We start from the raw sequence: 26,577 nt of genomic DNA, 5'->3' as shown, positions 1-26,577 counted from the left end.
CTACCAGATGCGCATCTATGTACTAGGTGCCTTAGTGTTATGTAAATGGAATTTAAGATGTGAATTGGACCCTCATCAGGAAAAGGGTAAGGAGGGTATGTTTTCTTTTCCAGTAAATGTAAAGTTTAAAGCTGGATATAATGTTGACAGCATATAATGCCCAAGTTATATTGTGCCTACTTCCGTATTATTATGCAGTGTTATTTCTGCTAGAATGGAGCTGGCAGAATGAATCCTAAGGACAGATGGATACAGCAGTTCCTCTATAACATGGTCCTTCTTCGATTCCATAGAAAAGACTGTTCATAAGCCACCCCACCCCCACCGCCAATTTGTGACTTGGAATGTATAAAGAAACAGGAAACTGTTACATTTATGCAAACTTCTTTAAGTACAGATTTTTAAAATTCATTGCCTGGAATTTGTGAGATAATGTAGTTTTCAGCCTTTCCTGACATCTAGAGCTGCATGGTCCAATATGGTAGCCGCTAACCACATGTGATTATTTAAATTTAATTCAATTTAAATAAAACTAAAATTTCAGTTCTCTAGTCACACCAGCCACATGTCAAGTGCTCAGTAACCACATGTAGCTCTACTGGACAGTGCAGCTACAGAACATTCCCATCATTGCAGAAAATTCTATTGGACAGTGCAGAAGAGAGTTTGATCTATGCTTTGGGGCCCAAATCTCTTTCTCAAGATCCACCTTAGCTGTTCTCTCTCATTGAGGATATCAGGAATTCCTCAAATAGGCAAATATCAAATGCCTCCCAGTTGCATGGGCTCTTCCTGTCTGTAAAATATCTTCTATTAGAAGATATGAAAAAATAAAGAGGAGAGAAACCAGGCAGCACAATACAATCACCAGTGACAGGCTTGGGGAATTTAGACACTCCATTGGTGAGATTTTGAGACCTTATGAAGAATGCATGTGCAGTTCACTTTCTGGGTCTGAATTACGAACTTCTTCCTGATCCTTCCATTCTTTTTTGCCAAGCCTCTTCCAGTCTATCTGTCTTCCTATCCCAAGACTCGTGAGATCAAAGACTGTTCTAGCTAAACTCTTCTCATTGTCCCTCATATGTGCCACCTTACTTCTCCCTTCTCTGGCTTCATTTTCCCCTCCCTGGTGGCTGGGCTCTATTCCCTCTATCTATCGAAATCCTAGCAATCCTTCACGGCACACTTTGAGTCCCTTCTCCTCTCTGAAGCGTTTCCTGATATTTGTTTTCACTGATTTTTTTCCCCCTTCCTAAGATGTTTTTGCCTGTTCATTAAATACCAAATCTATCCTACCTTTTGTTACTAGGTCTTTTTTTTATAGATGTGTTTTCTACATTCTTAATCATATGGGAAGCTTCATGGGGTCTCTGTCTTCCATGACGCAGAGGCCCACCTTACATCTAGTAGTAAGAGGACAATAAATACAGCTTTGTTGATGTTCGAGCAATGACAAAATGATAAACTCCAGCAGCTTCACATAGAAGTCGCCTTAAAGTTCAACCCTTGTAAATGGTGTTCGGAGATTGAATTTTCAATGCGGTGGAGGTGGCGGTGGGGGGAGGGGGAAAGGGAAGGGTAGGTCAACCACACCTCCAACAAGCAATTCTCTGAAAACCAGCTGGGTATCTGAGAATTCAACTCAATTCTGACACTATCTGCCCAGAGAGCGCATCAGATTCCACAGGTAGAGGGCTCGGTCCCTGCAATATCCCACCCTACTCCGATTTCAGACACGAGTCAGGTTGTTGCCTGTACTTCTGACCAACTGGCTATAAATTCAAAGGTTCCCATAGCCCCCTCTCCTGGGGTTCAAATAATTTGCTAGAGTGGCTCACAGAACTAGAGAAGCATTTTACTTAACTAGATTATCGGTTTATAATAATAATAAAAAAAAACATAACTCAGGAACAGCCAGATAGAAGAGTTGCATAGCATACGATGTAAGGAAAGAGCATGGAGTTTTCATGGCCTGTCCAGGCACACCATTCTCCCCAAATCTCCATGTGTTTATCAACCCTGAAGCTCTCTGAACTCTCTCCTTTTGAGTTTTTATGGAGGCTTCATTACATAGTCATGATTGATTAAATCATTGGTCATTGGTAATAGATTCAACCCCCAGGCCCTCTCCTCTTCCTGCAGGTGGGGTAGGGGTCGGTGGGGGTAGGAGTGAAAGTTTCAACCTTTCAACCACTTGGTTGGGTCTCCTGGTGACCAGCCCACACCCTTCAACACTTTCCAAAAGTCACCTCATTAACATAACAAAAGACACCATCACCCTCAACTCTTAGGAAATTCCAAGAATTTGGGGAGCTGTGAGCCAGGAACTGTAGGTGAAAACCAAATATAATATATGTGAGAAATATATTTTGGTCATCTGAATGACCAAATACGTGTTTCTTATAAATCACAATATTACACCTTGTTTGACACAGAGACCGAAAGAGGTGATGGAATTTGGCCTTGTCACAACAAATTCAGAGTAACGTCAGACTAGAACCCTCTCTCCTCATTCCAAGTCCCAATTCCTTCAGGGGAACTGAAAACTTTTCTTCAGAAACCATCAAAACTCAGGATCCGATTCCATTTTCCTTCTCTGGACAGTGGGAGCTACTGATCTCAAGCCCTACTGTTCTGAGGGAAGATACTCTGAGTGACTCCAAGGTGGTCCCCTTAAGGGGACCACCTCAGTGATTTTAAAGGCTCCTCTACTATTCTAGAGGCCCTGCTGCACTGATTCCAAGGAGATTGGTCTTTTCCCATGAGAAGACAATTTCTCGTCCCTCTGTTGGAGGAATTCACATGAGTCACCAGTCATAATTTCTCTATAGTATGATTTTTTCTAAAGCATATGCTCCCTTTCTGGAAGGAAACTCAACTCGGGTCTCTCCACAGTGATGGATCTGTCAGAGCTGTTGGCAGACTCTGGGAGTGCTCAGAGGGCAGGTGCAATAGAAGTGGGGTTTCCCAGAAAGGCTCTTTTAATTGGAACCTTTTCAATTATGCTGTGGAGAGAATGGCAGCAAAGAACTTTGACCTTGTCCCTCACGTGTTATCTTTTAAAGCGTTAGACTTTTATATGATTAATTATCATTTCTGATAACTTAATATGCATGGAAGGAAAAAAAAAGCACAAACTTGATCATGAAACATAGAGCATAGCCTGAAAGGACTCCCTGCTGCGGTTTTTTGAACTGTGCTTGTCAGTAACATCCTTTGAAAATAGACTAAATTTGAATTTTTGCACTATGTGGGAGTTGTATAAGTTCTCTTAATGAAAACATGTTTTGCAGAATGAAAGAAAAATATTTCTCCACTCCTTCTTTTTCTACCTCCCAATAATAGAACAAGGTATGTATATATTTTTTATTACTGTCATCTTTGAGATGCTGGTGATTAGTATCTGATATTTACCTTGCTACTTTAAATGATTTGATTTTCTTCGGAAACTGTAAGAGGCTGTTGGTTCGTTTTTGATATTAAAGGTCACCTTCTGTCGGACATCTTTATTGCCTCTCAGTCTAAAAGAATGACCAATACTATTCTATCATCCAATTTCTTTTTTCAGGTTGATTGAAGTATAATTTACATTCAGTAAACTTTTAGGTGTACATTTCTATGAATGTTGACAAACTTATACAGTCATAAAACCACCACCACCACCACCACCACCACCACAAACAATATACAGAACTTTTTCATTATCCCCCAAATTCTCTCATGTCCTTTTTTTTTCTATCCCCTTCCTTCACCCCCAGCTCTCAGGAACCACTGATCTTTTCCAGAAGATCATATGAATGACATCATACGGTATTGGTTATTTGAGTTTGACTTCTTTCAACTCGTGCTGCTGCATGTATCAGTAGTTCATTTTTCTTTTTATTGCTGAGTAGTATCTATTGTATGGCTATCCCACAGTTTGTTTATCAATTCTTCAGTTAATGGGCATTAGGGTTGTTTTCAGTTTGCGATGATTACGAATAAAGCTGTGACAAACATTCACAAACAATTTTTTTTAATTAAAATTTTGGGGTGACAATGGTTAGTAAAGTTACATAGATTTCAGGTGTACAATTCTGTATTACATCATCTATAAATCCCATTGTGTGTTCACCACCCAGAGTCAGTTCTCCTTCCATCACCATATATTTGATCCCTTTTACCTCATCTACAAATAATTTTTTATGGGTGTATGTCTTTATTTCTCTTAGGTAAATAAATATCATCCAGTATTATTTTCTTGAGAATTATTTTGTTCATTTTTTTGTTTACTTGTTTACTATCTGTTTTCCACCACTAGAATATAAACTCCCCCAAAATGGGAGGCTATCTCATTCATTAGCAGATTCTCTGGCACTAGAACAGTCCCTAACCTGTAGTAGGCGCTTGGTAAGTATTCTTTGAATACATGAATGGATAGATACATGAAGGAAGGAATAAAAAGGAATGAATGAATCTTGGTAGATCCTACTGAGTGAACCTGGAATACTGGAATCTGTAAATCATGTTTATTTCCTTTGATCCTGTTCCATGTTCCTACGTTAGGAACAGTGGTTCCAACCCTAAAAGACCTTATCCAGGTTTCATGGGGACTGTTTTAGACTGTTTTTGTTTAAAAATGTCTTTATTTCATATAATTTGGGGGAGGATATTTTCACGGAGCGTGGAATTCTAGGCTGGGAGCGTGGAATTCTAGGCTGGCATTCTTATCTATCACACTTTGAAGTTACCATTTATTGTCCTCTGACTTCCACTGTGAAGTCAGATGCCAGTTTTATTGTTGCTCCTTTCAAATTAATTGAGTTTTATCTCTTTGGCTGATTTTAAGATTTTTCTCTTTACCTTCGGCTTTCAGCAACATAGCTGTGATGCACTTAGGTGTGGTTTTTCTTTGTATTTTTCCAGCTTGAAATTCATAGCTTTTCTTAAATCTTGAAGATTTTAGCCAGTTTTGGAAAGTTCTCAACCATTACAATTTCAAATGTTGCTTCTGTCCCATTCTCTTTTTTTTGTCTCCTTCGTTATTCTGTTACATATAAATAGAATGGCTACAGGTTAACTTTAAGCTTTTCAAGTATTTTCCCCCCTGTTTTTGCTTTTATTGAGGCAGGAGATTTCATACTAGGGTCAGGTTTCTGTTACTGAGAACTATTTTAAGCACAAATTCATTTCACTACTCACTGTGTCTTTTCCCTTTTCTGTATTTTCCATTTTTTTCTCACTGTACTTCAATATGGACATTTTCAGCTCACTAATCCTCTCTTTATCTATGTTTAGTCTGCTTTTGAAGCTTCCATTTAATTCATTTCAGTTATAGTATATTACAATTCCAGAATTCCTATTTGATTCCATCCTGACATCTAATTTCTTAAATTAGTCCCAATATATTGTAAAATCCCTCTCTGGTAAATCTAACATGTGGAACCTCTATAAGTCTGTTTCTGTTATATATTTTCTTCTTCTGTTTTATGGTCATTTTGTTTTGTCTGGTATATGAGGCAAGTTTTGTTTGACTACCTGATTTTGTATATGAAGAATTACAAATAATTTGAGGCTCTGGATGGTATTATCTTCCAGAAAAGATTGATTTTTGCTTCTTGCAGGTAGTTGGGAGGTAGCCATATATCTGACCCAATCAGGGATAGAGCAGATTGGAGACTCAGCTTGGGTCTTTGTGAGAATGAGTCTATTTCCGGTTCGCCCCTACTACTAGGGTATACCGCTTTGGGCATGTCAACAGAAAGTCTGGGGTGTTTACCTGGATTCCTCCTCTTGGTGGACCCTGACCTCCATTTATTGTCCCTGTTCATCCTAAAATTGCTGGAAGCTCTGCTCAGCTCTTGGGTTCTCTGCTGCTGCTTGGTATTTGGAAAATGCCTTAAGGGGAAGGTGATGCTGAATAACAGCTTCACCTCTTTGCACTTGCTTTTTCTCCAGGATTTTGGCCCCTAAAGTCCTTACTGCCTTGGTATTTCTGATGTTTTCAAAGAAATTTTCTAGCTTTTCATTTCAGGAGAGTTGGTCAGCAACGAGCTAGTCTGCCATTGTCAGAAGTGGAAAATCCTATACCACCTCTCTTACTGACCTGAGATGCTGCCTTCAAAGCTGTGTACATACCAGCTCCTCTAAAGAGGAGTACAAAACTACCTAATCAGAGCCTCAAATTATCTCAGCAATTTAGGTTCAGAGAAGTGAGTTCTGGTTCACCTCAAAGCGAGTAAGTCAGAAATCTCAGCCACAGCCTGCAGCGGTGGACACTGCCAAGTATTGTAGGTATATCAAAGCATCTGGGATCTTTCAACTAGGCCAGGACTCTTAGCCCCAGTAAGCAGGAGCTGGAGCCAACATTTAGTCATACAGTGATTGATAATAGCTGAAATTTCACGGGAAGGAAAGAGCCAAAATGTTCCTAAGGTACCTCTCTTTAAACTTCACTTCTTTATTACTTTTTCTTTTTTTGTATTGTACTCAGACCAATTGACCAATGGTGATAGCTAAAGGTTACATAGGAAAGAAATGGGGGCGGTGGGGGGGGGGGGATGCGAAACGCAGCACATAAAGAAATTTATTCCCAGTATCAGAAGAATTTATTGTGACAATATTTCCATGTGACTCATTTATTTCTTTATGCTGTCTACATATAAATAGAATAACTACAGGTCAACTTTAAGCTTTTCAAGGTTTCTTTTTTCCCTTTGGTGGTAGTTGTTTTTATTGTCAAGCAGTTTCATACCAGGGCCAGGCATCTGTTATGAGAAATACTTTAAACACAATTTAAACACAATATAAAATTATATGTAAAAACAAAATTACAGTAGTTTCTCCATGAGAACATATGGGAAATGCTTGTTACTTTTTTTAAAAAAAATATAGCGTCAAAACAGATTTTTAAGAATTTCATTAGTATCTTTTCTTGTCCCCTTCCACTTTTAGTGATTGGAAGCATCACAGAAGATCAGGAAAATCAGAATTTGACATTCCTTTTCTTTCCTAGATTGTCAACAGAGGTGAAATTGAAGGTTAAAATGATGGCTTAAGGAATACATGTGCTACAGGATGAAGATTAGTGTAGTAAATATTTAGTTTTAAGCATTCTCTACTTGTTCTTTAAAAAGACCTGAGAATCTGAAGCGCTCGAGTCAAATATAACTGAGGTGGGGGATCCAGCAACCTAGGCTCTGGTCTTGGTTCTCAGCTAGCCAGCTGTGGCACCTCTATAGGGACCAGTATCCTCTTCTGTAAGTTAAGAAAATGGGGCTTGATGACTTCTAAGGTTTATATTCCATAGTTCTATATAAAACAGTTTTGTTGTCAAACATGTGCTCATATGTCTGTACCATGCTGGCAGCTCTTTATATCCTGACCTACCATCATCCATCCTAAGCATGCTCAGAAAGGGGAATACACATATGTAAGTATCATTCTATTGTTCTTTAAGAGCTTCTTCTGGGTATATCTTGCTTCCCCAACCAGATTTTAAACCCTTAAGGCCAGGGATTTTTATATCCATACCGCCAAGCAGAGCCTGAGATACTAAGTTAGTACTTAAATGTGCTGATAAATTAACTAAGGATCCTGAGCAATCAGTGTTTAATACTACAAGTCCAACGGCAGAGGTCAGTGGCCCGGTGTCTTTGTATTCACAAATTAAGAAATCTAATAGGCAGTGCTCTGTGAAATGGAAGATGGTCTTTCCTCCATTTATTTTTTATTTATTTATTTATTTATTTATTCATTCATTCATTCATTCATTCATTCATTCATTCATTCTCATTGGTTTTTGTTTTTTCCCCATGGTTGAAAATTCTTCTCCGTTTAAAGAAGGAACCAACAGCATTGGTGTGAACAGGCAGAGAATGGTTGGGGAAAAGTCAAAAGAAGCATAATATTTTGCAACATGTGAAAATTACATGAAATTTCAGTGTGCATAAATAAGGCATTCCTGGAACATAGTCACACCCATTTGCTAACAAAATGTCTATGGCTACTTCTGTGCTATAATAGAGACATTAGATGTTTTCACACATTCAGTGCACACAGACCAGGGGATAGTACACTTTTTCTTTAAACGGCCATATAGTAAATATTTTCAGCTTTGTCAGCCATATGGTCTCTGTTGCAACCACTTATCTCTGCCATTATAGCACAAAAGCATCCATAGACATTTTGTAAGCAAATGAGTGTGGCTATGTTCCAGGAATGCCTTATTTATGGACACTGAAATTTCATGTAATTTTCACATCGCAAAATATTCTTCTTTTGACCTTTTCTCAACCATTTAAGATATAAAAACCATTCTTAGCTCGCGGGCCATATGAAAACAGACAGAGGGCCAAGTTTAGCCAGTGAGCTTTAGTTTGCTGTCCCTGATATAGAGTCATGTGCTGAGATGGTGATTTAGCAGTGGGAGTTTCCTATTTAAGTAGAAGGGGGACTTAGGGGGAATCCCTGAGACCTGTCCACTTAGCCCGGACAGACTTCCTAGCGGATACAATCAATACGAACTGTAGAGCTGTGTGGTGCTTTGGAGTATGAGGCACTGTCCTATCACACACATTAGCTTTGGGAGCATCCGAAAACTGAGAGTCAAGCCAATGTGTTTAAGCCATTTGTCTTTTCCAGCATTCCCTAGGGCCTCTGTGATGCTAACTGTTGTTTAAATGAAGACAATGAGAGAGTTTTAAATCAAGGCTTAGCCAGATTCCAGATCCCATGGGTGGTAGGCGTGGGGGCTGAGCCTTCCTGTTGCTCATTGAGGAAGTAAAGATGTAAACAGACAAACTGCACTTCTCACTACCTCCTTCCCATGTTTCACCATCAGGCACAGTGCTGCTTCCTCTAAGGTTTTTTCATCATAGACTCATGTAAGTAAGCACATTAAAATTGTTAAAAAGGGGAATTGTGATCAGGGAGAATCATTTCCTCAGTACCCTCAAGAATTCTTCTGGGCTTGGAAAGATTAGAGAACTAAGGAAATATTTGGGCCATCGGAGATCTCTTGGGAAAAGGCTAATAAGATGGTGTCCAGAGTGATCTGGGTTAGGTGGACTTGAGAGGAGTATTTGGCTAGGAGGTAGGAGGGTGGCAGGGGAGGAATGGGTTATCTTGAGCATCTTGAGCCCATTTCTTTATCTGAAAGTAAGACAGTACAGGCCAAACTGGGTGCACAGTTCTAGATTTTCAGTTTTAATGATATATTTATTCAATAAATAAAATAGGTATAAAATGAACAAGACATAGACCCGATTCAAGAAACTCATAGTCCTGTGACTCAGGGTGCATGAACCTTTTTAATTTCCAGGATGGAATGAGAGAAAATGTCACTGAGTGTCCAGGGCTTATGCTTCTTTTGATCTCTCTTGTACCAAGTACAGGGCCATGCAAAAGTAGGTGCTTAAGATATGCTTTTGATGGTTAGATGTGCTAGTTTTGGAGGAGGGGGTGCTTTGCTCCATTTAGGCGTGATGTGTTGTCTGGAGCTAATCCTAGGAAGAATCTGTGAAAGGAGGGACGTGGCCCTCTAGTGACCACTGGGGCTCCTTGGAGCTGGATGGACATGGTGCCCAGAGAGGCTGGCTGGCATCCGCAGAGCGCTGCCTGCTGACTAGAGGGGTCATGGGCATCTATGTGAGATGGAAGTGCTTAGGCTATAGATCCTGAAAAAAAGATACAAAATTGTATGCTCTCAATTCTGCACAAAAGACAGAGGAAAATTGAAAGGAAACATATCAAAATATCACATGTAAGACATACGGATGATTTTCTTCTTTTTTTGTTTTTAGGATTCTCTGCTGTCTAGATTTTTACAATGAGCTGTTAGCACTTTTATACTAAATTTTTTAACTGAACAAAGTTATTCAAAGTAACTAACTGCCTTTAGACTACCTTCCTTGTGGATGTCTTTGCTGACTAAGAGCAAACTTTTTCAATTGGTTCTTAAGATACCCCCAATTTGCGTGGTGAGAAACTTACAACTATTTCTTCTTTCTCTCTCCCTCCTTCCTTCCCTTCCTCCCTTTTCCTCTCTTAATTTTATTCTGGTAAAATATGCACAGCATACAAGTTATCATTTTAATCATTTTTAAGTTTAAAGTTCAGTGGCACTAATTACATTCACATTGTTGTACAATTATCGTCCAGCATTCGTCTCCAAAATATCATTTATCTTCCCAATTTTGAAACTCATACCCATTAAATAATAACTTTCTCTCTTTCTTTCTTTCTTTTCTCTTTTGTGCTTTCTTTTATTTATTAATTTTTGGAGGTGACATTTAGTAGAGCACTAGTCTTAGTAAGGATAAATCCAAAAGCGTTGAATTTGAAGAGATGTCTGAGTTTGAGCCCTGGTTCTTCTAATTGTCAACTGTGTGACTTTGGGTAAATCACTCTACAAGCTTCAGTTTTCTGATCTGTAACATGGGAATGCCGGTGTTTACCTTTAATATATTACAAGACCATTGTAATTTGTCTAATGATGAAATGAAACAATGCGTCACATTTTTTATGAAATGCTAGAATTACTAGTCAAGAGAGGAGTGTACCATTAGTATGATTGTTATTTACATCCATAAGGGATGCGAGAGGATATCATCCAACTCTCGACCATTTGACATTCTAGTGGACAGTCATGTCTTTTCAGGAAATGCACTAATAACCTTTTATTTTAATAGTGTTTCCTAGTTTTCAAAGTGCTTTTGGAACACCTCATTTAGCTCTTCTCCGTGGCAAGTAAGGTTGATATCATTAGCTGCAGATGAAGAAAATGGAGGCATTAAAGTCTTGTGATTTAAAGTCTGGATTCAGGAGCCAAGCAGCCTCTGTTCAAAACCTAGCTCTGCCCCTTGTTAGCTGTGTGACCTTGGACAAATTATTTAATCTCTCTGTGCCTCAGATTTCTTCATCTGTAAGAAGAGGATGACAACAGTAGTACCTACTTCTTCGTGTTGTTATATGGGATCCAAAAGGTTAATTCTTGAAAAGTGTTGAGAGCTATACCAGGCCGACAGTAAGTGCTATATAAGTTTTTGTTAAATAAAAAGAAATCAAGACAGCATGGTTACGCAAAAATAGCTACTTATGGAAGTGAAAGTAGAAGGCCGAGTTCCCAGTCTGCATCCAGTGTATGTCTCTCTCGTCCTGGGCTTCCCCACCACAGTGATTCTTCCCCAAAATCGCCAGGATCAACCTTCCGGCCTAGCGGACCCAATAAACTACAAAGTTAGGCCACAATTTCACCACGTATAAAGCCTCTCACAGAAGGCTATTTATATGGCGCTGTTAAATTTCTATAATGAGATACAGTGGCTCATATGCCATAGTGGTCTTTTTGAGCTTTAATGATTCTTCTTTTGAAAAAAAAAAAAAAAGAATGCATTTTATTGAGATAATTTAGAAATTTTCTTTTCATCCTCAATAATTCGAAATATATTTAAAAACTGAAGCTGTCTCTGATATTTAGATATATGTTTGATAAGCTGACTGGACTGGCAGAAGACTTGGCAGAGTGCATGCTGTTGGTGGCCCATCCATACCCTTGCACCTCCGGAGGTCACTTACACATCTGGGCTCCCTGTGTTTCTCTGACCTGGGGTGATCTCTGGCCAAGGGAAGGTGTGTGGCAAAGCAGAGTGCCCCAGAATTAACACAGAAGACTCCTCACTCCTTGGTGGTACAGTTCTGGAATGCTCTCAGCACAGTCTCTTGGGGGTGCCCAGCAGTCCTGTGTTCCAGTTGCCCAGAGTGGCACCCTTTATTGGCTTCTACTCCCTTGCTGGGCTTTCTGGGATCTCCTCCCAAATAAACGACTTGCACCTAAATCCTGTCTCAGGATCTGTTTGGGGGTGAAAGACAATTTATGACTCAGAGTCTATTGCACCTTCCACCCCAGAACGTGGGTGATTTCCCCCCATTGTCTGTGTATCTTCTATGCTATGCAGTACAGTAAATGCAGGCTGCGTGTAACCACAATTTGGAAATGGGACTCATAAACAGTCTTCAAACTTCTTGGCTCATAAATTGCTGAAAAAGTCTATAATAAGATATAAATATATGTTCTTCCCTCCATAACGTTTTTGAAGAATGGCCTACGAATAACTTGTGCCATGATGTTTATGCACCTACTGAAATTTAACTGGATGACTGCTTTCCTTTGTCATTTTAAACATACCCACCAGCACTGTAGTATTTCATCCTGCTCATACCCCTTCTGACGGCTCCCTCTCAGGATTAGCACTGAGCTCTGGAATTAGATCATCCTGCTGAAACCTATTTTGGGCTCAAGGGTCAATAGTTGTCCAACTTCTGCCAAAGCACCATCAGATGTCCAACAGTTGTTTTTATCTCTCTTCCCATTTTAGACCTCAGCTTCTACATTCCTCATATCCCAGAACCAGTACCTGCACTCCTGACGCCTCTCCTATGTCAGTGGCTCTTTCTTTAACCTTGTTGTAGCCTCTTTTGTTTAGTTCTTCCAAGAAGCCAAGTTTCATCTCAGCTCAAGGTCTCACTCAGATGGCCTGTTTGGGTCCCGATGCCTCTGAATATATGAAAGAGCTCAGACTTCACTCTAGGCCTCAGGCCACAGTTGAACTTCAGGGTATGTATATAGGGATGAAAGAGGCAAGAGACTCAGTATAACAGACTCACGGAAGAACAGGAATTTTGTGTCTGCCTAGAAACACACTGCTTTCATCATGGCTGACACAGGTGAGGAACAGACATTCTGATTATTTCTTTGGTTTTCTTCCTTAATTCCAATACCAGTGAAGTGGGTGGGGGAGAATTTGCCACCGCAAAATGTGCCTCTTTGTAACTAGAGGTAGGACTTTTTTTATAGGAAGATAATTGCATTGAGATCAATCCATACTTAAGAGCAAATGACTGATATGCACCGCCCTTCCAAAAGCAGGGTTTGCTCTCAGGGAGACAGTGGGTGCCTACAGGGAGAGAACAAGATGGAGGGGAAATTGCAATTCACAAAGAGGTGACTTCAGGACTTTACTCAGGGGTGGTCCTGCTTGAATCCCTGACCTGTGGCTTGATCTCTCTGAAGAAAACCAGAAAAAGAAAAGTATGATTACACTTCATAACATGGATCATGATCCTCTGCCTTGGCCTGGGTTTAAAGCTTGCTTTCTCCGGGGCAGGAAGTTCTCTGCTACAGACTCTTAGAAAGCCTGCTGAAGCCTTAGCTAAATTTTGTGGGCAGTGTCTTCTGGGACAGTGGACACCAAAGCAGGGTTCACACCCTCCAGGAGAAATGCAACTTGATCTAGTAGGTAAGGGAGGAAAGCCGCAAAACCTCTACTCATATTGATTTGTATTTAGAAATAAGAATGAATTAAACATTAGTAATATGTAGTATCCAAATTGAGGCTCACCCTCTCATTGAGTCCACATCCGAGGACGCCGTATCGTGTATAATTCAGACAGCAGGAGGAGGGTCCCGCCACATAGACGGCTCAGCAATGGTACATTACTCTGCCCTGAACTTTCAGCTAATGGCGAGGCATTGCACACTGACGTGTGTTTGTGCGTGATCCAGTTTTAATTGAACTAACTCCCCAAATGGACAAGCGGCTTAAACAGATTCCTGCCAAAGCAAAACTGAGCAAAACAGAACCCCACAGATTGTAAATGATACTAAAATTGTAAATCCAAGAGAACAATGTGAATATAACATTGTTATATTCACTCCTTGTGTGGACCCTAGTCAGATGTGACACATTCGATGACGTTACAATTATAATTATAATAGAGTTTTTCTAAAGAGAAAAGGTTTTACTATTAACAAAATACAGTAAAATGTATAACACATGATTTCAAAATTATTTCACTGTTAGTTCATTTTTTAAATTCTGTAGTTTAGTGTGTGTTTTCTCCCCGACCTGTCTATGAACTCCCATCCACATTCAACAATGAACATTTCCTAGAGTTTCTTCTCACTCTTTTTCAGATATATGTATATATCTAAATATATATCTGAAAAAGAGTGAGAAGAAATATATATATGAATTGTTTTATTTTGCTGAATTCTGGAAAGTGAGGAGCAAACACCCTGATCTTTCACTCCTAAGTATTTCAGTGTTTATTTCCTAAGAATAAGGACACTCTTCTACATTACCCCAATGCCATTATCACACTAATGATATTAACAATAATTCCTTACTACCATCAGATATGTAACCATAACCAACCTTCCCCCATTGTCCCAAAAATGTCTTTTGTAGCTTTTATTTTTAAATCCAGGATCAAATCAAGGTGTATGCATTGCATTTGGTTGTTATATCTCTCTATTTTTCCCAGTTTGATTGAGATGTAATTGACACATAACATTATATAAGTTTAAGGTACATAACATAATGTTTTGGTATATGTATATATTGCAAAAAAGATTGCTTGTTGTATTTTTTAAACCCTTTTTAAGGTACAACAACATGTCCCTCACATTCTTCTAAAAAAAATGATGTAGGCTGTTTTGATGAATGGAAGTGACTTGTTTTGTAGAATGTGCCAGAATTGGATTTGTCTGATTATTTCTTCATAGTTAGATTCAGGTTAAAATTTGGGGGCAAGAACATTGCATAGGCAATGTTGTTTTCTTCCCAACCTTTATGGAGGGAAGAACAGAAAAGGGTGACTGTAATCTGTTACATACTTAAAGATAGTAATTGAATGGGCACCCAGAACCAGCAAGTTCTCCATTTGGAGAGTAATAGCTCAAAGGGACATGATTCCATTGCTCTGGATTATAGTCATTTTACAAGCCAGATAATAATTGCCTCGCATTTGTTCGGAAAAGTTCTTGGTGTCATTCTCAAGAGAAAATAAAGCCAATGTTTAATAGTCTTATCAAATGTTATTAGGTATTAAAATTCTAATTTAAATGCTGACAATGCATCAATTACCCGAGAGACCATTTAGTTCAGTTAGTTTTCTCTTCACTTCATCCCTCTTTAGGTAATGTGCATTGGGATTACGATGGAGGTTTAAAAGTGTTGTCGTTCAACAATACCTATGGACTTCAGAAGGTACTTATGGACAAATAAGGGCTGAAATACTGGATCCTTAAAAACAAACTGCCCATATTTGAATAAAAGACATATCTTTCAGTGGGCAAAGGTTTCCATCTGTGCATGTGGGAGCCAGCTACTTCTACTTGCCAAGAATCACCTTGACACATTAGTCTTGTTACAGAGAGAACATTTTTGGCCTTTTCAATGTCTGCATTTAAAAAAATGAAGTGCAGATGTTTTCAGAAGTAGGGAAGCGATTGTCTTGAGTCCCACGTTATCAAAGGAGCGAATTTGTTACTCTATGGAAGAATGATTCTTACTAATTATATAAAAGTCGATCTGCTCTCTCTTGTTTGTGAGGAGTTGGAAATAGGAGACATATCTGCAAGTCATGTATTATTGATTAATTCATTAGCAAGTATTTGCTGAGCCTCTACTTTGAAATAAGTGGTATGTAAAACAAGGGACCTGGAGTATTTTTAGAGATACAGAAAGAAGAGAAAAGGAGAAGATGTAAGCTTCTGACCTCAGGAAACTTCTGAGAAAGTCAGGTAAAAAAGACGTACCCATGGAAAGCTAGCAAACAATTCAAGATAGTGCACAGTAAGCATAAAATGAGAAGAGTCAATAATCCAGTCATAAAATTAGACAGGTTAGGGGAAAGAATGGGAATTATTGACATCTAGATTGGCCACCAAAAACTTCATTAGGATGATTCTTATAAACTGGAATTTGGAAGGATAGGATTCAGATGAATGGAAATCCTGGGATTGGGGATGAAGAAAGGAGGGAAGCAGGAAAGTGATGGAGAATTTAGGAACAGAGTATAGACTAATCTATCTCTTGAGCACAACTGAAAGTTGACAGCTCATTCTTTCAGAGGGCCGCAAGTGGGAGATGATCTATGCGAAACGATCCTGGAAATAAATCTGATAACTTTAAGTGATTACCATGTCTAATTGTTCCAGATAAGACTCTTCTATTGACAAAGAACAGAAGCCACTCACACTAACACAAGTGAAAAGGGGACAGGAGAATTGTAAGTTTATAACAGGAGACCTCTTGTACATTCAAAAATAGCTCATGAGCCAGGAACCAAGGACACTCTATATGACTTAGGGCCACATTACACCAGCTTCTCTTACATCTGCCTCATTCTTTCTCTTCTCTCGCAGTCTACCTACTTTGCTTAGGCATCTTGTACTTGGTTAAAATATGGCTGCCCTGATCCCTTCCTCAACATCAAAATCTTTTACTTCCGGCATCTATCATTGACTAACTACATCCTCTGTTTTTTCAGTTTAAATGCTTAAGAGAAAGAGAGACTCTTTAGTAGCTGGCCAGGAAGTTCATTGGCTGGGATTAAGTATCCACTCCACTCCAAAGAGCCATCACTAGGAAACAACAATCATCCAGTGGTGTCTCCCTGGATTGGGAGTTCTGTGTAGAGCAGTCTAAACCGGAAGAACAAATTGACTGATATGTTTCATGCTCTATAGAACCATTAGACTTCCAGGGAACATTTGGTGTGTTCCATGCACATTTTGGAAACATCTGATCTGTTTCTCTGCCTGTAAGAAGGATTTACCCAAAGCTTTCTTCTGAAAGAGCTGTGGTATCCTGAAAAGAGCTGGTTATAAATTGAATAATGACTCCATCACCTCTGAAACTGAGTTTCAGTTTGTCTCTTGTAGAATGGAGATAATAGCACCTACCTGTTGGACTTCTCTGGAATATATATGAGATAATATAGATGCTAGTCTCTGCTTGGCACAAGGCAAGAGTTTAATAAATGGGGTTTCTTTAATTTCTTTGATCTTTTAGGAATATTCCATAACAGAAAATTATTTGCAATGCATTTAAATTTATTTTTTAATTGTGCAAGTGATATATGAATGTGTCTGAATATTTAAAAGCAAATCATAGACATTATATTACTTCATTGGTAAACATTTTAGGGTATGTTTTTAATAAATAAAGCCTTTTTTAAAATAAAGTTCATTGGGGTGACAATGGTTAGTAAAGTTACACAGGTTTCAGGTGTACAATTCTGTAATACATCATCTATATATCCCATGGTGTGTTCAGCAGCCAGAGTCAGTTCTCCTTCCACCACCGTATATTTGATCCCCCTTACCCTCCTCTCCAACCCCCCACCCCCCTTACCCTCTGGTAACCACTAAACTATTGTCTGTGTCTATGAGTTCTTGTTTTAAACAAAGCCTGTTTAAAAACACAACCACAATACGTTATCACACCCAATACGTTAAAAATAGCTCTTTGATATCACCAGTGCTAAATCTATGTTTGATTTTCTTCAGTGGTCTCAAAAATATTTTTAGGGTTGTTTAGTTTGAATCAAAATCCAAACAGAATGTACATGTTGCACTTGATTGATATGTCTTACACATCTCAGTCCATCTTTAACCATTCTCCCTGCTTTTCTATGCCACGTATTAGTTGAAAAAAAATGAAGTCATTATTGCAGTAGAATATTCCAACTCAGGTTTTGTATCTTCATGGAATCATTTAGCATGTTCTTCTATCCTCACTTTTCCTGAAAACCGGTCCATAGAGCTAGAGGCTTAATTAGGTTTAGATACAAATTATTTTTCTGTCAAAACTATAAAAATTGCTTTTATACTATCTTTTATGTTTTAAAACTGGCGAATTTGAAATAGCAGCTCAGCAGGTCCCGTGGCATTTTGCATTTAGGAACACAAGATTCCCAAGAGAGAAGGAAGTATGATTTCACTCTGGTTTCTGACTCATGCACGAGCGAATCACCTTCACTTGGAGGGTTAATGGTAATTATGACTGCTATCTGCCAGAAAACGCAGATAGAAGTCACCCTTACCACTTTATCACTAATCAACTTATTAGAGATATCTTTAGTCATCTATGTATATCTCTGGCTGAAGATTTTTACATACCTTTAATTAAAGGTATTAATTCCTTGCCTGCATTCTAAACTAGGAATAAAAATGTTTGAAATGACTAGTGACTAGAGAACGTGCCAGAAGAAAATAGAAATTCCTTTGAAATTGTTATGTTTTTCTATGTTTAAAATGAACTATTACGTATTATGGGTAGAAAGCAAAGCTAGGTAGACTGAAGCAGGACTACAGTGTTGTTCTGGAGTGCTAGGGATGTCCAATAAATACTAGCCCTCTCTTACCTCCCTGAGGTGGGTACAGAGAGCTAGACAAAGAAATCAGACCAACAACAATAAAAATAATTGCTTCTGTATCTGATAAAGCTGTTTGGAGAATGTGACTTAGGTCCACAGTGATAATCAAATTGCAGACACTCTGATCTCCTGTATTAGATGTGCCATTCTCTCAGTCAGACAGTTAGACAACCATAGGTCTCTTTGAGTCCAATGCACATGCCAGAATCTTTTTCCCAGATTCCCCACTCAATAAACTACCCCTACCCCCTTCCCTGGACGAAGGAGGACAATGAGTGAGGATCCAGGGTATAGCCCAAAGTAGTAACTCAATGGAGATTTACTCAACATGGAAACAAGCAGAAATAAGTGTTCCTCCATTACTGAAGTCCATGATGTAAAAGAGTATCATGGTAGAACCCAGTTTCAATGCACAATTTTCAGCAATGAACACCTTCACGCTTAGTTGGTTCCAACTTATATCAATTTCCACACTATAGCAGTTCACGTGCCATTGAACAAACATTTGTGTACTGTGTGCAAATGACAGTGCCGGCACATGCCAAGATGGAAAAAGACACACTCTTTGCCCACCAGGAGCTCATCTTCTACTGCGTTCTCAGACAAGTGCATACAGAAGAGGCGGGCAGCCCTCCGTACTAGGCCTTGCATGGAGAATTGTGGCAGACATGGAGGTGCTCAGCTCAGACCTCCCTTGAGGAAAAGCTGCAGGGACTGTGGTTAACTGACAGCCTCCAGCGGTCAGCCTTTCAGGGTCCACTTCAACTTTCAAGTGATGGTCATGCTCTTCCTGGGCAGTTCCTGCCCAGTGACTGAACCAGGTAGTAACTGAGGTCCCACTGCTTTTAGGTGGCCCCAGCCAATGACTCAGCAAGGTGGTGATACAAGGGCCTGGCCATTTCCACCCAGGACAGGACTCTTCCACTGGGCAACCTTTGCTCCCAAGCTTCCCATTGAGCTGGTGTGGGGTGACCAGCAGTCCCAGTTTGCTGGGACTGAGAGATTTCCTAGGACAGAGGCCTTTCAGTGCTAAAACTGGGAGATTTTCAGGCCAGCTAAGATGGTTGGTCACTTTCCCTGCTACAGATCTTGTCAGGTCTGCATTAGGGTCTGGCCACCTCCTCTGCTCCATTCTGCATCCTTCCCTGTTTCCTTTCACAGATATTACTCCTCAATAATCATTTTGTCCTCCGGGCTTCATCTCGGTGTCTGCTTCCCAGAGCACTTGACTCAAGACAGGAATCAGGAGTGACCTAAATACTGCAACAGAAGATGAGGCTGAAAGAAAGTAGGAAAGCAGGGGAAAGATTAAGTTGATAATTATAGGAGTGCTCCTATGTATAACTTTTTCAGCAGGCGATTCGTTCTGTATCCTTTGAAAAAGAGAAAAGGCAGATGTAAATATTCAGTGACTGACGGTTCCCCAAACTGCTACATTTGAATACTCAACATGAAGGCTTTGCCAAAAACAAAACAAAACAAAACAAAAAAAACCTTCTGGTCTCTGTATCCTTCTTTAAACGTGCTTTGTTATTGTAATTTAAGAAGAGAAATGAAAGGAGCTTCCGTTTTTCTGAGAAGTATTTTTAAAATCAAGAGAGAATATGGGCAGAACGTTACTACTGGAGAAAGGGGATGGCGCCCTTCATGGCCGGGACTGGGATAAGGTGAGCCAGGTGCTTGGGGTGCAACATTTAAGGAGGCCTTTAGGGTTGTGTGCTTAGAGTCAGCACTTGCATGAACCTGAGAGTGAGCACTTCCTTAACTACTGCACCCCACTTGCCTTGTTTGCCTCACCCTAGGCCTGGCCCTGGTATCCATGATAATATTAGGCAACTTACACAGGATGTTCCCTCTTTTCTGCCCCAGGTACAAAGCAATCGTCCGGCCAATGGATATCCAGGCGTCTCATGCCCTGAGGAAGATTTGCCTCAAAGCAGCATTGATCTGGGTCATCTCCATGCTTTTGGCCATCCCAGAAGCTGTGTTTTCTGATCTGCATCCTTTCCATGAGGAAAGCACCAACCAGACCTTCATTAGCTGCGCCCCATACCCACACTCCAATGAGCTGCACCCCAAAATCCACTCCATGGCTTCCTTCTTGATATTCTACATCATCCCACTGTCAATCATCTCTGTCTACTACTATTTCATTGCCAAAAACCTGATCCAGAGTGCTTACAACCTGCCTGTTGAAGGAAACATACACGTCAAGAAGCAGGTAGGTGCTCAGCATTGATTCATTTCCTCCTTGGGGATTTGATCCCTTGCATTTCTTTTGGACTCCACTGACAAGTACCATATTTAGGTGGTTAGATCACCTAATTCTGAAATTAGAGGAGGTAGGTGATCTGCATCCAGATGGTAAATGGCAACTCCGAATCACGGAAGCCCAGGAATTCAGGTGTTCTTTGTAATCTTGTTCTCTTATGAAGGACCTAAGCTAGGAGGTGTTGAGAACCTGAAGGATTTGGAATATGGGTTTCTTTCTAAGAAATATCTGAAAAAGTGTTGTTGTTTAAAAAAATAAAATGTTGAGGCTCAGAGGGATGTGACTTCTTTAAATTCCAATCACATGGTGTGGATAGGAAGAGGATTTCTACATGGGGACAAAGCAGAGGGGGCAGGCAAATGAGGCTGGTTGAAGGAAAAGAAGTAATTTGATTAAGATAGGCTCACATTAATTTAGGTTCAAATCCATGTTTCATGACTTATTTACTCTGAGCCTCAATTCCCTTATCCATGATATAGGGTAATAACCCCTATATTGTAAGGCAGTTGGAGGGTTACAAGACAGCATATGTACGCTCAAGATTCCCAATTATGCACGATGCCCTCCATATGTGTTAGACTGTTCCCCATCCCCTGTAACCTCCCGTAATTCCATCCTTGAGGTAGAAACCAAGGGCTCTGGCTTTCTCCTCTTTGCCTTCTAGTCCAAATATAGACCATATGGTATTAATGCTGGGGAAGCAGAAAGACTCCCAATCTATTTCAATGTATAGCTGACTCAGATGTAGGCTTCATCCTTTAAAGTTCCTTTTTTTTTTTTTTTTTGGCCTCAATAGTGAGGGAAGAGTAGCAGTTCTCAGTGATACTGTCTCCCTCCTTGAAAGACCTATCCATAGAGAACATCCATTGTATCCCACATTCTTTCATGAGAAAGTACTTCCCCTTGCAGTAGCAGAGGGAGTGGGAGCCCAACGAAACACTCAGCCCAGTTCATCGAAGAACATTCCTGTATAGTATAGTCCAGAAGTAACTTGAGATTTAAAATAATAATGGTAATAATAGCAAGTTATCTTGGTTTAGACAATGAGGAAGAACAATGCTGGCTGCTTTTTTTGAGCATCAGAGGGAATAAGAAATTATTAACTGTGGAGCCATGAAGTCATGTGGCTGGGAAGCTGCCCTCTTGAGAAAGAAGACAGCACTTGCTAGAATTTCAGTGTGTAATCCATTCAAGCATAAAATCGACTCTGCAACTTTGTTTAAAGATCTGTTCTCAGTTGCATGGTCTAATTGTATTCTACCTCATGGATTTCTGCTTCCTGGCTTTTCTGTGTTTCTGACTTTTTTCCATTTTCTGTTCATTTCTGTTGCTTTTTCTCTTCTTTCTCTGATTCTCTCTTGTGCTCTCTCATCTACTGAATTCTTTTTCTGTGGTTCTGTAAGCTTATCTCTTTCCCTAATTCTTTGTCCCTGTCTGAATCTTTGTGTCTTTGCAATTCTCCCGTATGTCCCTTGATCCCTCTCTCTCTGTGTGCGACTCCCTCCTCAGATAGAATCCCGGAAGCGCCTTGCCAAGACAGTGCTGGTGTTTGTGGCCCTCTTTGCCTTCTGCTGGCTCCCCAACCACGTCATCTACCTGTACCGCTCCTACCACTACTCCCAGGTGGACACCTCCATGCTCCACTTCGTGACCAGCATCTGTGCCCGCCTCCTGGCCTTCACCAACTCCTGTGTTAACCCTTTTGCCCTTTACCTGCTGAGCAAGAGTTTCAGGAAGCAGTTCAACACCCAGCTCCTCTGTTGCCGGGCTGGCCTGATGACCCGGTCTCACAGCACCGGCAGAAGTACCACCTGCATGACCTCCTTTAAGAGTACCAACCCCTCCGCAGCCACCTTCAGTCTCATCAACAGAAACATCTGTCATGAGGGATACGTCTAGATTGACCCTTGACCCTGCTCTCCTGGGTTTTCCTGGTTTTGCTTTGTGGCTGGTAAGGAACCCTCACATCTGTTGTTGTCGATGTGCCCCCTAAATACCCTTTGGAAGGCTCATGAGGGGGGAAGGCAGGTTGAACAGAGGCCCAAATGGATCACTATTATGCTGGAAAGGCCCATCAAGGCTTACATTTTCCATTTCAACTTGTGAATCCTTCTTCTGATGTATAGCAAACTTGCCCTTATTTAGAAAAGGGACCAAATAGAAAATTATTATTTTAAGCATCAAGCCCTGATATACAGATGTGGCCGATTAAGTCATAGAAACTATGTGAACAACCAGATTTATACAGCAGAAAATTTGTACATTAAATGCCCACTTTGTGAAAGCCTTCACCTTGTCATTTCTTTAAGCAGAAGCTAGTGCTTTAAAAGTATGATTTGGGTCATTTTCGGGAATATTTATAATCACAAACGAAGAAACTTTTTTGACATTCAATATGAAAATTCAACCCTATGAAAGAGTTCCATATATAAAAGAAAAAACAGTCCCCAAATTGATAACATTGGAAGCCACTTTAAAATAAAGCCAAGTGTTGATTGTTTTTAAAAGATATTACTGAGGACATAGGAAAAACACTTGAGACATCATTTTAAGGCAAAACCACAACCAAACACATAGACATACATATAAAGATACATGTGACTGGATGTGGAATAATATCTCATATTTTGAATTCTAACTTAATGGAGATTCTTTTTGCTGTTACCCAATTGTAATCAGTTCCACCATAGAAGAGAAATCCCTTGGGGGAAAATTGATCATGCTATCAATTCATCACACGTTATAAGTACATAAAGTATAGTATTTATCTGTGGCATACAGGTTTTCAGTCAAATGTACTTACTTAGATTTGGCTGTAATCTGCTACATTGAAACAGTAGTTTCATAGGAGAAAAAAAGGATCATATCTGAGTGAAAATAGAAACATGTTCACATTTAACACATGCTTCACCAAAAGTCTGTGGGAGGAAATGAATACAATTTAACGAACATGTATTTCTATCTGACTATGTACGACAAAGTTACGGGGAGGCTTAGCTTTAAGAAGAGCTACAGATATATTATGTTTCTACTTACGAGTATTTACAAAACAACCCATGTGCAGAAAAATACTGGACTTAAATAATTTTCTTTTTCTAAGTGAGTAAAAGGATTTGACTATCTTACTTTGAAAACCTGAATCAAGTTTTTGTTTTTGTTTTTGACTCGAGGACAGTCCAATTGGACAGATTGCAAACATGTTAATCCACTTTCAGATAAATCCAAATTTTGCAAATGTGCCCTAATGTGTATCTCTAATATCCTAAGACCATTTTAGTTCTGGTTTTGTCTAGGTGAAATAGGGAATATTTATAATCACAACTAAAAGATTTTTGTCTCTTGGTAGAAGGAAGCGCTCCCTATCTGCAGAGCCTTAGAAGTTAGGGCCTAGACAGTTGTAAATATCTGTGTTTACAGTTGTACTAGCTAGAGTGAAAACACGTCTGCTGCATGCACTTATATACTGGACACACCTGCTTTCCCCATGGTCCACAACTACATTGGACAGTTTGAAAAGCCAGACAGATAGTATAGCTGAAAGAACCAAGATTTTTAGCTTAACATTCCAACTCTGTCTCTAGCTATAGGAGCTTGGCTATCAATTTCCCTTCTCTAGGCTCTTTTTTTCACCTCTAGAATGAGAGATAGAAGGTCCCTTCTGTTGCTAAAACCCTCTGAGTCTCAACATTGTGTCTTGTTCTAAAGCATTTATGGAGCCCACCTGCTCACAGTTACCCCACTTCTGCTACCTCTGCAACAACTCCTCTTGGCAAATCCTTTAACCACCATTCCACACTCATGTTCACATTTGCGGAATGGAAGGAGATGGACTGTTCTATCACTTCCAGGGACTCCTTGGAATAATTTGTATGAATGATGTCCCATCAGCTTGTTATACTTTGGAAGTAGAGCTGAAAGAGATATAACAAAACACATTCCTCAATGTCCTCATTATATAAAGGGCATTCTTGCTATTCACCCTTCTTCAACCTCCATGTTCTTATTACCTCTAACCACTGCTCCACAGTTTTACCCTTAGCTCTTCTAAACTCTTGAGTATGACTCCACATCTCGTTAGTTGCTAAGGTATACAGCATTCTGGGTACCTAGCATGACTTGTTCAAGCACCTCTGATCTACCTGCTTCCAAAGACATTTTAGGAGTAAGACTCATCTTAGTGTTTCCTTCAGTTACCATCATGGCATGGATTGTGTCTGATCTCCTCCCTAGCTTCCAGAGAAAGAGTGAGGAGATTGAAGTTTAGGTCTAGATGTGTGTCCTTGGGCAAATCATATCACCTCTTTGGCATTCTTAAATGAAAGGGTGGGAGGAGGCCTTTGCCAGCCAGTGTTCTAGAACTGGTAGAACTATTGTGTGAATCAACTGATGGCTTGACTCACACCTAACTGGCTTGACTTAGTTGGACCCTTCTCTACGGAAGTCAAATTTTTATTTCACCTCAACAATCAAAATCACAGTGAAAGAGACTGCCAGCCTTATGTCCTATCAGCTCTCGGCTAGGGTGGATGGAGAGTGGCAGAGGCTTGGAGCTAAGACATTTCACGCCTGGCTTCCAAAGATAATCACGTTTAACATTTATATCTTTGGCGAGGGGAAAAAAAATCAATTTTTGCTGTGGAAAACCATCTGTGTTTATTCAATTGACAGATACTACCTTTCAATCTATCTTAAATTGAGCCTCCCTGAGGCAGGCAGTTCAATAGTGATGGATTAAGCAATAAACAAAGCAGTCTTCTCACCAATGACTGCTGCTGGCAGAGTAGGTGCAGCTGCTGGTCGGAGTTATATTCCATAGCTAGATGATCCTCCCAGCTTGGCATGGACAAGGCCCCTCCCTGTGCTTGATTTGATGATTCCCCATAAACGGGGATGGCTACGCCCTGTTCTTCTGGCTGCCCTCACTCCCCTACTGACCGGGCCTTCTGCCTCATTCACAAGTCCTGGACTTCCTGGTTTGCCCCACAAATAATTTGGTTTCATCTTGAAAGATGGAGAACCCTTAGATAAATAAACGGTTGAGAGTCTGCATCACATGAACCAAGCTCAGCTTATTAGGAAAATGCACACTGAACAAAAATAAACAAACTTGTCCATAGGACGTGGGCATACTTCAGTTAGAAACTCTTCATTTATGCCCAAAGTGGCAGTTGGGTATTGGTTTCAAAATCTATGCACCAAATGGCTTCTAGTAGTAGAGATTAGCTTTGTATGGGGACTACAAGTTGAATGACATCCTCAATCTGGGACTAAAAGGTAGCTAAGTCACTTGTCCCAGAAGCCAAATAGAGACCATCACCCTGGGAACCTGACTGTATGAGAGTAGAATAAACAGCATGCACTTGTGTTGTGATGAGCTGGGAAGAATGCAAAGCTTCTTGCCATTTGTGCCCTCCTCATCCACACCAGGAAGTGCCATTGTTAGACAGTAGCTTAAAATCACTCCTGGGTTTCTGGGAGGAATGGGCACATTTTGCACATTTGTCTAAGTTTGGGCTGAATTTTCATGAAATGGATTAACAGCTAAAAACAAAGGAATTATTCACTCTCCTGGGACCAGGATTTGTGTGAGCTATTCAATGAAACCAAGCCTTAACAAGCTCTATTTTTTTCTGTAACCGGCTGGTCATTCCTCTCAGCCCCCACCTCGATCCTCAACCCCCTTGCCCTCCCCCCGGGCCAAACACTAACACAACACATTTAATATCAAGCAATCTCTTACCATAGCTTTGGCCTTTAAAGACACGCTTTTTTCGGTGGGGGCTGAGCATTAACTCCAGCTGAATATATCCAGAGCAGGCGACAAATAGCACATTGCAAGCAGACTGTTCTCGTGAAATTTCATGTTAGAAATGCATGCAGTGGAATTTATCTAAATGTTTAAAAAGTTTAAGAACCCCTGAGTTAAAATATTACATGTCCATGATTAATTGAAAAAAAGACCTTGCATTTACCTAGTATTAATGGTCTATAAAGCGCTTTACTACTCATTGCCTCATCTAATCCAAGCCTTCCCTGCTGGCCAAAGAGCTGCTTTACATCACTGACCATGGAAATTTGCAAATGACATTTACTAGTGA

General features: G+C 40.0%; 1 protein-coding gene across 2 annotated transcripts in view; it reads left to right on the top strand.

Moving 5' to 3' along the window:
• The window catches only part of GRPR (gastrin releasing peptide receptor), a 40,170-nt gene that overhangs the window by 4,847 nt on the left and 8,746 nt on the right, over window positions 1–26,577 (top strand). The window contains exons 2-3 of one of the 2 annotated variants that reach the window (XR_013992926.1): window positions 20,077–20,428; window positions 21,989–22,430. Coding sequence is in view for 1 of the 2 variants with exons in the window: in XM_081042287.1 (XP_080898413.1) it covers window positions 20,077–20,428; window positions 21,989–22,378 (742 nt within the window). In the remaining variant the exon portion in view is untranslated. Of the gene's footprint in view, window positions 1–20,076; window positions 20,429–21,988; window positions 22,888–26,577 lie in introns of those variants that run through there. The other variant, XM_081042287.1, reaches the window with a different exon arrangement.

This window comes from Rhinolophus hipposideros (genome assembly GCF_964194185.1).
Source record: "Rhinolophus hipposideros genome assembly, chromosome: X".
Classification (NCBI taxonomy): Eukaryota; Metazoa; Chordata; class Mammalia; order Chiroptera; family Rhinolophidae; genus Rhinolophus; species Rhinolophus hipposideros.
Note: the sequence above shows the minus strand (reverse complement) of the source record. Positions and strands in the feature narration are given on the sequence as shown.